At 53.2% G+C, this 12,311-nt stretch overlaps 1 protein-coding gene across 5 annotated transcripts in view; it reads left to right on the top strand.

Annotated features, from left to right (window-relative positions):
• Positions 1–10,117, top strand: part of MYO18A (myosin XVIIIA) — a 105,939-nt gene extending 95,822 nt beyond the window's left edge. For all 5 annotated transcript variants that reach the window (XM_050763287.1, XM_050763286.1, XM_050763283.1 and 2 more), the window contains 2 exons: positions 1,226–1,348; positions 8,725–10,117. In XM_050763287.1, coding sequence (XP_050619244.1) covers positions 1,226–1,348; positions 8,725–8,869 — 268 coding nt within the window. In that variant the 3' untranslated portion in view covers positions 8,870–10,117. The remainder of the gene's footprint in view (positions 1–1,225; positions 1,349–8,724) is intronic.
• Positions 10,118–12,311: the final 2,194 nt, after the last annotated feature.

Genomic DNA, 12,311 nt, shown 5'->3' with positions numbered 1-12,311 from the left:
TCGTCTTTGTTATAATTCTGTATTTGAATGGAAGCCCATAAAATATGCCTCTTTATTCCCCTCTCCGTGAGTTGGACTCTCTCACGGTCCCCAGAACAGTCTGCTGGTTTCATATGTGTGTGTGTGTGTGTGTACACATGCCTGTGTGGCTATTTATTTAAGAACATAATTCAGGAATGGAGCCATTCCTGTTGACACAGAGGAAAGGAAATTTATATCAAGGAGAAAGCCTAGCCTATACATAGCAGGGCAACTTGGTGAGCAGACATTCTGCAGAATTTTAGAATCTATCTTAACTCAGAAGCTATCTCCAAGCCCAGCTGCTTCATGAAGGGAGGGCCATGACTCCAGCCTCAGAATTGGACTCCTCTGGGCTTTCTTGCAAGTGCTAAGGTCAGCTCTGCCAGATGAAGCTCTTGTGAGCAAGGGCTGGGGGCTACCTGAGGACGGAAGAGGAGACCTTGAGTGACAGGGCTCTGGTCTGGGACTTTCTGAGCCCAGCTGGGTCTCCAGAGACAATTTAGATACTGAAACTGTTGCTAGTCCCTCTGGAAATGCCGATGCCCCCCACCCCTTTTCCTTTGTTTCTTAAAAGCCAGAGAAGCCACAGGATGGATCTGCGATATGGCCTGTGCCTCCTTAACCTACAGCCCAGGTTGGTGCTGCCATCCGCTAAGGAGACCTCCAGGTTCAAGCTAACTCCAAATCCTACGAAGCCCTTCTCTTCTCCTGCTCTGTGGCTGGCAGCCCAGCTCTTGTAACAAAGGCATGGAAATTGACAGCAGCTATGGCCACAATCTGAAGAATGGCAGAAAAGAAACAGCAGAGTAGGCCTTAAGGAATCACTGAAGGACCCAGGGCTCCTCTTTTTAGCTCAGAGCCATTTAGCTGAAATTGATGAGTGGATGGTCTTTAAGTCATTCTCCTTGGATTGGTCAGCTAAACAGTGGCCTGTCACAGATAACTGGCTTGGGAGCTGCCTCCATGCTCCTCAGGGTCTTCTTGGTGGTTGTCACACAGTGTGGCTGCTGAGTGGGGACAGGCTCCTTGTGAATGGTGTGCTCTGTCTAACCTCTCTCGTTCGCCCCCTGACTCACTGACGCGCATGCTGCCCACATCCCCCCTGCCCAAGACACCCCCTGCACCCCCCTCTGCTCCCCTCGTGGGCAGCAGGTGCCCATCCCTTGCCTGGCCTTGCCTACCTTTCTGCTCCTCATCCCTACAGTGAGGGAGACTCGGATGTGGACTCGGAGCTGGAGGACCGGGTCGACGGGGTCAAGTCCTGGTTGTCAAAAAACAAGGGACCTTCCAAGGCAGCTTCTGATGATGGCAGCTTAAAGAGTTCCAGGTGAGCATATGGCCTTGAGCTGGGAGGAAAAGCCATCTCATGCCACAAGGAATGGACAAGTAGCGCCTGGATCTCATGAGGGCAGGCCTGCGTCTCTTGCCTGGCATTTGTGACTGCAGCCCGGGCATGCTCCTGGCATGTGCGTGGGCACAGGAAGAGGCTTAGTTTCTTCTTAGCCAGGCCTGTGTTGCCCTTATTTTTCCCAGGTAATGTTTTCCCATTAGGCTGCAAGCTTTGGTTTGGTGTAGGTTAAATGTCACCTTTGCTTATTCATTCAACAAATGTTGATCAAGCTTCCTGATAGTTCAGACCCTTGGAATCAAGACTGGGATGGGGCACAGGGGACTCTTGATCCCACAGCCCTGGCCAGCTCTGGATCTCTCACATCTTACCATGAATAACAGCAGAAGAGGCACCAGTTCCACTGATTCTTGACCCAGCTACAGGCACATTTCTGTCTTTTTCTGCCCATTCTCTCCTTCCTCTGATCTCTTCACTGCCCCCACTTCTTTCCTCCTAATACCCATCCACTGGGGGAATGTGCTCCCCTGTTTTCTAGCCAGTCACAGTCCTCTGATCATACAGACAGCTACCCCTGGAATCGAGCTTCCCCTTCCCCATCTCTTTCCTACTGGCCAGTGTGGCAGCAGGGAGAAAGAACAGCCCTCACCCGTACCCCCAACCACCCCCATAAAGCCATATCCCTGCTCCCCCCACAACAGAATCCCGACCCCCAACTCAAGCCCATCCTGATCCTCCAGGACACACCCTTCCCCATCCTCTCCCAGAGACAGCAGGTAGACTGGGTTGAAAAAGTAACGTCTCTCCCTCCCTTCTCCAGCTCCCCCAAGGCCCCTTCCCCAAGCCTGGCCCCTCACCAGAAGCACCCAGCAGCCCCCCCTAATTGGTTTAATTTATTCGGCCAAACAACGTTTTGTTATTGCAGATAATGCCGGCTTCCCCGCCCCACTGCTGTGGTTCACCACGGGAGTGGCACGAGGCTCCAGGTAGTTGACAATGAAATAAATTGAACTAAACGTTTAGAGGGGGAAAAGTGATGAAATAGAACAATAGTCTAATTTACATGACATTCTCCATGAAGCTATTTTCACTGACGCAAATTATTTTGCTTCATTTCCTCCGACGCTCTCACCACCACTTTGCCAGGGCTGCTGCCGTTTTCTCCTCCTTTTGCCTCCCTCCCCCTGTGTCTTTATTCTCTGGGTTTAATGCTTGTTCCTCTCTCTCTCTCAACCTCCCTCTCTCCCTGCTGCCCTCATCCACGGCTGGTTCTCGCACCCTCCCTCGGAACGGCCCTCAACAGCCTCTCTAAGGAGGCCGCAGGGGTGGAGGAGAGGCCATCCTCGGTGGTGAGCTCCCTGAGCTATCGGAAGCGGCTCACCTTGAAGGACTCCATTGGGGGCACCGGGGATGCGGATTCGCTCTTCACCTCCCTCAGCGAGCGGGCGGCCTCCCCAGAGAGGCCCCCTAGGAAGGCCCGTGTGGGCCCCAGGGAGGAGCCAGGCCCGGGCAGGAAGTCCGAGGAGCCGGAGGAGTGTGGCTCTGTCCTCTCAGGGACTGGGGGGCGCGCTGGCCGGGGGCCGGAGAAGCGGTGGGGCTCCGACTTCAGCCGGGCCTCCACCGTCTCTGCACCCGTCAGCCGGGCCTCCTCGGCCACGCGGCGGGGCTCTGGCGAGGACAGGGCTGGCTCTTCCCTGAGTTTCTCGCTGTCGGGCTCGCCTGGTTCCCGCCGCAGCACCTCCCGGCTCGACAGCCTGACCAGGACGCTCAGCCCTTCCCTGAGCCGGGCCTCTGGCCTAGGCCGGGAGAGCCCTGATTCCCGCCTGTCCCTGGGCCGGAGCTGCCTAGAGGAATGGGACGACGGAGCCAGTGTGGCCCTGAGCGAGGCCTGCTCGCAGTACAGCCACCCGTCGCTGGCACGCAGTCTGTCGGTGCCACCCCGGCCACGCAGCTCTGCCTCGGCCATGGATGAGCCTCCCAGCTCCAGCGTCCGCTCCGTCAGCCGTCACTCCTACCTGGACCCAGACCTGGAGGCTGCCATCAACGAGGTCTTGAGCTACAAGCCTGTTCCATTCCAGCGGAGCAGCCTGGAGCCCGACTCCGAGGAGGATGACAGGAAGAGCATCCAAAGTGCCCGGAGCGCCCAACTGGCCCCCCCGGAGCGAGCTGCCAGCATCCGCCGCTCCGCCTCTGCTGCTGATGTGTCCCGGTCCCGCAGCGGCCGGAAGAGCCGGAGCCGGCGAAGGAGCAGAAGGAGCAGCTCCAGCTCCAGCTCCAGCTCCGAAGCTTCCTCGGAGCACAAGAGGCGGAAGAAGGGGCGCTCTCGGAAGAGCAAGAAATCTAAGTCGAGAAGAAAGAGAACGGAGACGGAGTCTGAGTCCTCCTCGTCGTCATCTAGCGGCTCGACCGTCTCCAGCCACAGCCGCTCCAGTGTGAAGAAGGGCCCAGCTGCAGAAAGTGAAGAGACTGGGCAGACGCACCAGCTGTCGAGGAAGGAGGAAAAGAAGCGCAAGAAGGAGGTGGACAGCCTGATGATGCGGTACCTGTACCGGCCCGAGAGCGACTAGCGCAGTAGGTGGCACCTGGCCTGGGTTCAGCATGGCATGTCCCACCCGGTGTGAACTAACGTGCTCCCTGTCCCACAGGCCGCCACCTTAGGGCCCACGCGCATTCCTCTCGGGCATGCCTGGCCTCGGAGAGCCTCCTGGCTGCCTTGATGCAGGGGCCAGCCAAGCTGGTCAGTCATCCTGAGCCCTGAGCCCCATCAGCCGAACTCGCTGGTGATGTCATAGCTCCCACTTACAAGACCCTGAACCAGGGACTGTCCTTAATACTTTCCACACTTTAGTCACTTATCCCTCACAGTAACTCCATAACAAAGGTCTGAGTAGCCCTGTTTCATAGAAGATGAAGCTGAGGCTTGGAGAGGTTAAGTCACTTGCCATGTGGTCACACACAGCTGGGAAGGGTTGTTGCCAGGGTCTGAATGGGATCTGCCCAACTCCAACACTCTTGCCCTTACCTACTCCTCCACGCAGCCAGTGCAGAGCACATGGGCAACATGTTTACTGTGTGTGCCCAGCAGCACCCATTCAGGAGCTTTCGTTCATCGCCCCAACAGGCTGGGGGCCAGGAAAGGTCCCAAACTGACACCGCAGCTGTGATTGGTGCACATCAGTGGCCCTAAGCTATTATTGGGCCTTTTGCTTAGCTCTCCCTCCCCCGCCCTGCCCCCTCAAAGCTACCTTCCTCTCTGGCATAGATCTCAAGCCTAGGAGTACAAGGCTCCCAGGGCTACAGCCCACACAGTGCCACACCCTACAGCAGACCCAGGAGATGCCTGGCTCTCTCCCCAGCCCTCCCACCAAAGGCCCACACATGGGCGTCACCTCGGTTCTACTCATCTTGTAAGGTTCTAATGAATAGAAATTAGCAGCTGCTGAGTGACAGCCCCCTCCTGGCTCCCCTGCCTCCCCCAGCTCTTCTCCCTGTGGGGAGGGAGATCTAGCAGTTAGGCCCTTTATGCCCACACCCCCACCGTGGAAGAAGGGCAGAGCCTGACTCATTGGAATCCCATTGTTGCCAGTTTCTCTGGTGGGTGGTGACATTTTAGATCACCCTGCTTATGTGAAGCTGTTTTCAGCATGATGCCCTCCCAGGGCAAGCTTGCTGCTTCCCAGGAGGTATGACCCCTGAGTGCAGCCCCCTGGGGCACAGACATTTGTCTCCCAGATGCATGAACTAACACACCTGTCGCATGCTTGTGCTGTGAGTAGCTGGACACCTAGGCTGACTTTGAATGGATTATACCAAAAGGGACTGATGTAAGACCTTTTAAGGAATGGAGCAAGTGGAATGGCTCAGCCCTGCTCTGTCACTTCCCCCATGCAGCAGATGGTTACTGGGTGCTCCAGGAGGAACAGGAAGCATCTCTGTTGTACTAGGGAACCAGTGTTGGCTCCATAGTAAGACAAGAGTTGGCCGAGTGCGGTTGTTCACACCTGTAATCCCAGCACCTTGGGAGGCCGAGGCAGATGGATCACCTGAGGTCAGGAGTTAAGACCAGCCCGGCCAAGATGGTGAAATCCTGTCTCTACTAAAAATACAAAAATTAGCCGGGCGTGGTGGCGCACGCCTGTAGTCCCAGCTACTTGGGAGGCAGAGGCAGGAGATCGCTTGAACCCGGGAAGCTCGGAGGTTGCAATGAACCGAGATCGCACCACTGCACTCCAGCCTGGGCGACAGAGCGAGACTCCATCTCAAAAAAAAAAAAAAAAAAAAAAGACAAGAGTCAAAATATTTGATCAGGCATCTCAGCCTTCCTCTTAGCAGCCCTGCTAAGTGCCCTACACCCCTAGGGCAGGAAGTCAGCTGATGGACCTGGGAGAGAGGTTTGGAAAGCAAAGAGGGCCAGGCCTTTTTGCACACTGCGTCTCAACCCCCAGATGGACATGGGCCTAAAGCTGGGCCATCTCACTGACTGGCAACTGGCAGATTTCAGACCCCAATGCCATCAGCCCACCATCACCCTTGACCCCACAACCAGCAAGAACAAAAAGACCAAAAGCCTGTTTCTTCCACCAGCCACGAGCACAGTTCCTCTTTTCCACCAGGAAAGCTGTAGTCGTTGTGACGCCCTGTATACCACCCCCTCCAAGGAGGATTGGATTCAGTGTTGGTAGAGTGGCACCAAGCCAGAACCTAGTCAACCAACACGGAGCCAGAGGGAGAAGGCCTGGGGAGGGAGAACCTCAGTGGCGCTCAGCATCAACTGGCTTTGGAGTAGGGGCATGGGATGGAGCAGTCTCTTAGCTTCCCATCTGTTGATGAGGACCAGCAAGAATTTACAACAGGAACGCAGCTTCCATAGCACATTCAAGGGAGGGGAGCTGCCGCTCTGGACTTGCCTGGCGGGAATTAGCTTATGTACCAAATTGTTTGTGACAGCGCTGAGCAGGAGGCACTGGCTTGTGGGGAGGAAGGCTTTTTTAAACAATTTGGTTAAAATGTTCAAATTGTCAACCCTGACTCTTGCCCTGGAGAGGAGGGCAGCTGCCTGCTGTTGACTCCCTGATGGCTGGAGCAGTGGAAGCCACTAAGAATGGCTAACGATCACCCAAGCTACAGGCAAGGGCAATCTCATGTGTCCGCAGCCCAAGGCAGAGAGAGACATGGAGTTTACCACCTCCCCAGCAGCCTCTGCCACTGCCCAGTGTCTTGATGAAACAGTATGGAAACCTGGCTGTCATTTATCCAGGTGTCTGCCTACCTGGCACAGGAATGTGGGCTTGGGGAGTGGAACCCCCACCTTAAAAAGAGGTGAGGCAATGGAAAGGACCAGAGGGCCCTGATTCAGCAATTTACAGCACCTCGGAGCTCGCCAGCAGCCTCTCATTTGCATCTGGATTCTAGCCCTGGCATCTGTCTCACCCCCCTCCGCTCACAAAGTAACCCCACTGTCTTTCCACAAAGCCAGGCGCTCGTTAGCCTAACGGCAGACCATAGCCCTGAGTGCCCAGAAATTTTATGTAAAAAATGAGAACCAAACCAGGCTCCCACTAATTTAGAATTGAAACAACCCCAAAGCTAAAATAACCCCAATTTTTTTCTATGTTACACAGTCATCAGTGAGCTTTATAATTTTGTCCTCACTTTGATAGGTCTATACTTTGTCCTATCAAAGTAAGACTCATTTATGTTCAGTCTAGTTTGTGTTAAATGTGTTTTGTGCTATCCTGATTCCTTTAAAAATGGTAATTCATTCATGAGAAATACGATAAGTATTAACCAGACTGCCCCATTCCTGAACCATTTTGCATAATTGAACATGTATTCTATCAGCCTCTTCCTTTCCCCCAGGGATAGAGACCGACATCTCTTCATACAACCCCTGGGCTCTCGCCCAAGCCAGCAGGAGAATTCAGGTTTGGTCTTGTGTGTGTGTTTTTTTCCTCTCAGGTCATCCAATCGAGTGGCTGGCAGGGTGAAGTCGTCCAAAGTCTTTGAGGTCTAAGAGTCCCAGATTCAAGTTTACATACTGGCTGTGTGGCCTTGAGGAAGATCCTTTCATCTTTTTTTACTGGCTTCCTCGTAATATTTCATAGGGTTATTGTGAACAATAAGATAGCCCATCTCACATGCCTAGGCCGTGTCTTACACAGAGGAGTGCTCAGTGACCAAATCTTGCCCTCTGCGTCTCTCACTGCCACCTTGGGAAAAGCTAAGAAGAAGGTTCTTTCTGCAGAACCTTGACTCCTCCTCTTTTGGTTTGGGGTTAGAACTTTAAAAGGGCTAGTAAACAAAGGGCCTTTTCGCTTCTTAAGTCAGAATTATAGGCAGCAGGGAACATGGAACTCCTGCTTGCCCAAGTTGGAACCCTAGGATCTGGAGGCAGGGCTGCAGCTCCAGGGACCACGCTCAGTGTGGGGCACCAGTAGGAGAGGAGCCACACTGGGCTGTGTTTTCTCCAGTGGTGTTGAAACGAGAGTGCACTTGAACCGACAGAGGCAGTGGAGGCAGGAGGAGTAGGGAAAGGTGGTCCCAAGGCTTTGGGAGAAAAGAGAAGGTGAATGGAGCTGTGAGATGAGGTCCCCTCTTCCCTGTTCAGTGCCATGATCCTGCTCCATCCGGGGGAAGAGGCCTCCTCACATCCGGGATAGCTGGAAGCCTCCAGAGCCAGTGGCCTGATGAAGACTCTGAGTTATGTTATTGTACCAAGAAAGGGGCTTTTCCCCTTGGGCCACCCTAAAACAGGTCTTCCCAGCCTCTCTTTCCTGAGCCTCCATTTCTTGTTAGTAGATGATGGCATGGTCAAAGGTAAAAATCCTCACAGGCCTCAGGGGAAAGGGTTCAGATCCGGGAGTATTTGACGGGGAAAGGGCCTCCTCCTCAGAAGGAATCTTTTTAGGAATTACTCGCCTAAGAGAGTCCCTACCCTAGACAAGTTGCAATCACCAGACCTCCAGTCTCCAGGCCAATGTGGTTCATGGACTGCCTGCTTCAGAGCCTTCTGGGGAAGGACTGAAAATGCAGAATTCCTGGGTTGTACCCAGGAGCCAGCGATTCAAGGTTTCTAAGAGGAAAGGCCCAGCAGCCTGCATCAGATTCTTATGCACGCTTGAGTCCGAGACTCACTGCTCTCAGCATCCCTTTCCTCGGAGCTTTAAAAGCTTCCAGAGTCGCCTTCCTCTTACCGCTTTGAGTATCTTCCAAGTAAGCCAAGGAAGGTTTTTACTTCACAATGTTTGGCTTTTGGGGAGTGCTCTGACGCAGCTTTGTGGCCTCCAGAACCAAAGGCGTGAGTGCTTAATGGGGGAGTGTCATTTGTCCCTAACCTTATTCCTCTGTCCCTGCAGCCCCACCAGCTATTGGAAGTCCCTTGCCCCTGACCGGTCAGATGATGAGCACGACCCTCTCGACAACACCTCCAGACCCCGATACTCCCACAGCTATCTGAGTGACAGCGACACAGAGGCCAAGCTGATGGAGACTAACAAATAGCCCAGGGGAGTAGTTCGCAGCCCTTTCACCCCACGGCCTGTGGCTGCCTGGGCACCACTCCCAGGAAGTGGTGGGGCGCCGGTCTCCCCCACCCGACTGCTGATCTGCATGGGAAACACCCTGACCTCCTTCTGTCAGGGGGACTTTCCAGGCTATGGGTGTCTGATGTCTCCACGTGGAAGAGGTGGGGGAAAGAGGAGTTTCTGAAGAGAACTTTTTGCTCCTCTCTGCCTCAAAATGCCAGATTCTTGGCTTCTACCCTGGGCCACCGTGGACAATGGCAGGTGGCCTGGCACTGCATGGCGCCAGCACATTGACCTCCCTCTCAGCTCCCTGCTCAGGGACGGTGGACAGGTTGCCTACTGGGACACTCTAGGTTGCTGGGTCCATGGGGAGGATTGGGGGAGGAGCAGCAATGCCTTCCCTCTCGTGTGGGGTGGGGGCTCTCTTCTTGGTGCCTGCTGTCTTTCTACTTTTTAATTTAAATACCCAACCTCTCCATCACAGCTGCATCCCTGAGAGTGGGAGGGGGCTGCAGGGGTAGCTGGGGCTCCCACGAATGACTCGGGAATGTCATCTCCATCTTCACCCTTGAGAGAGCAGTCCTTTCTCTGTGCAGCTGGAGACATTGGTGAGCAGAGCCGGGTCTAGGTTCTTACGAATGAGTTCGGGAGGGGCTCTCCGGTACTGCTGGGCTGGGTTGAGCAAGCCTATACAGACAAGTGTGCGTGTGGACCATCCACACCTCCGGCCCCCACCCCACCCTCTTCGTCTCAGCGTGTTATGTGCAATGACCTATTTAAGATAAACCCATTCCAACTACAGCAGTTCAGGGCTGATCCAAGCACTGCCTCCCTCCTGCTCTGTCCAGGTAGCCTGGTCCATAAACTCAACTTGAGAGGGAAGACTTGGGGTTGAGGGCTTGTCATCAGAAAAACTGAAGATGGAAGTTTTGGCCATTAGACATGAGTCCTCACTCTGTGTCCTGAGCCCATGTCATTCTTCTTCTTCCAACCTCCCTGCCCCCACACACTCACCCCAGACACAACACCATGTGGTCTGGAGGTCCCAGCCCCCACCCTAAAAAGGTTATCCCTAACAACTCCACCAGACTTGGGAGCCCAAGGGCAGTGCCTGGTGCTGCTCCCATCTGCCACCCCTCTTCTCTCCTGCAATTGGTTTGTACTCACTGGGCTGTGCTCTCCCCTGTTTACCCGATGTATGGAAATAAAGGCCCTTTTCCTCCTGGCTTCGCCGGTTTTCCTGCCTGCTCCTTCAGGCTCAGGTAAAGTCCAGATTGGTCCTGGGGGCGAGTGGGCAGAGGTGGGATTCTGATGGGGACTGTGAGGGCATCACTCTGGTCTCTGGCCTGCTCCCCAAAGTGTCAGACCAGTGCCAGTTAAAGAGCTTGGGCAGCTCATTTTGGGGCAGGGAGAGGTAGTGGGATGAGGGGATTGGCCAAGGAAGACACAAGCCCCACCTTTTATGTGAAGAGCCTAGGGACTGTGATTCAGGTTAGCAAGGGTAGCAGAGCCTCCAAGCCTCATCCTCCCTGGCCTCCACAAGGGAATGTTGAAGTCCCTCTGATTGTTAAATCTCACCAATTACAGAGATTCTATCTTCTCTTCCTCTCTCTCTCTCCTTCTTTCTTTTTTTTCTTTCTTTTCTTTCTCTCGCTTTCATTCGTTCGTTCATTCTTTTTCTTTCTTTTTGGATTCAAGCCCTTCTCATTAGAACATTTTTTAAAAGCTTAATTTTAGCCATTTCAAAGGTGACTTTTTGATCAAAACTTGGCAGAACTAGCTCAGGCCCACAGGGCAACGTGAGTAGGTTGGGAGTGCTGTCTCTGCCCTGCTCAGTTCCTATCTTCATGCCCCTCTCCGTCCTTTGTTCCTTCATTGACAGCTAAGAGGCAGCTCATGCAGAAAGGCAAGAAACAAACGACACCCCTCCTCCTATTCTACCTTATACCTTCTCATTCTGTAATGTGGCCAGTTATAATCCCTGAATGAATAAAGTAGTTTGGACAGATCGGTGGGAAAAGATAGCAAACAGCCCAAGTGCCGAGGCTCTGGTAATGTCAGCCCTCCAGAAAGAGTCCAAAAGGGAAGAAGGGAGAAAAGTCTCCCCCAAAATGAATGGGACAGAGTGTGAAGTGGATCCGTCTTGAACGGAGACTGCCCCCTCCACTGCCCCACGATAGAATAGAGAAGAGGATAGAGACAATAGTAAAAGGGAAGTTACTTTTTTTTCTTCTGGAGACAGAGTCTTGCTATGTCGCCCAAGCTTGAGTGTAGTGGCGCGATCTCAGCTCACTGCAACCTCCACCTCCCGAGGTTCAAGCGATTCTCCTGCCTCAGCCCCCCGAGTAGCTGGGACTTAACAGACATGTACCACCACGCCCGGCTAATTTTTGTATTTTTAATAGAGACGTTGGGCACCATGTTGGGCAGGCTGGTCTCGAACTCCTGACCTCAGGTGATCTGCCTGCCTCGCCTCCCAAAGTGCTAGGATTACAGGCGTGAGCCACTGTGCCTGGCCTAAGTTACTTGTTTTTTTACAAAAAAATAATTTTAAAAAGGCTGCTAGCTTATGTTCAGTTCTGTCACTCTCATCTTTTATTCCTGTTTTCACATAGCGTGGTACATTTTCTGTTTCTACTAGGAACTAGTGTGACAAACTCCCTGCCACCTTTAGATGAATGCCCAAATCTGTTCGCTCATACTGAGTCAAGCCTCTGGTTAACTGGAAACTCCAACATCAACCTCCAATAACCCGGCCTGGGGTAAAAAGCTTTGTTCAAGTCAGAAAACATATTCATTTGCTTAACAGTTGAGAAATATTTCATGACTGCCTGCTGTGCCTAGGCCCTATTTTGGGTGCTGGTGATGGGTAAGGTCCCTTCCTTCATAAAGTGGAGGGAGGTAGACACAAAATACATGCTGCACCTGCTAGTATGTGTAAGCTTGGAGTAGGTAGAGAGGAACACATCATAGTATCCATCCTCCGGGGATTTGTGGATGAGGGCTGGAGCAGACCCATGTGGAAATAATTACATAAGGCCTAACAAGGACAAAGAAGTTGCTTTGGACTTATTATGGAGGGAGATACTCTCTCTGGCGGGGAGAATTGGGAAAGCCTCTAAAAGGAGCTGCTATTTTGATAGGGACTTGAAAATAGCACTTCCACAGGTAGAGTTGCTGGGAAAGGCATATTGAGAAGAAGAAGAGTTTAAGCAAAGGTCCCGGGGCAAAAGAGAGGTGGTGGTAGAACATGCCACAGGCTGGCTGTGCATTGTCACATGACCAGTGCTTCTCCAAGTTTCAGCTGAGAAGGAGACAATTCCCTTGGCCCCAGAGGAGTCCAGGAGCCTTTAGGGCCACCAAAGCCAATGTTTATTTTGGGTGTACCTTGAAAGCTCTGCTGTTGACCTTACCTGTAT

The sequence above is a fragment of the Macaca thibetana genome, chromosome 16, assembly GCF_024542745.1.
Source record: "Macaca thibetana thibetana isolate TM-01 chromosome 16, ASM2454274v1, whole genome shotgun sequence".
Taxonomy (NCBI): Eukaryota; Metazoa; Chordata; class Mammalia; order Primates; family Cercopithecidae; genus Macaca; species Macaca thibetana.
The sequence above is the reverse complement of the archived record's forward strand: the minus strand, read 5'-3'. Positions and strand labels throughout refer to the sequence as shown.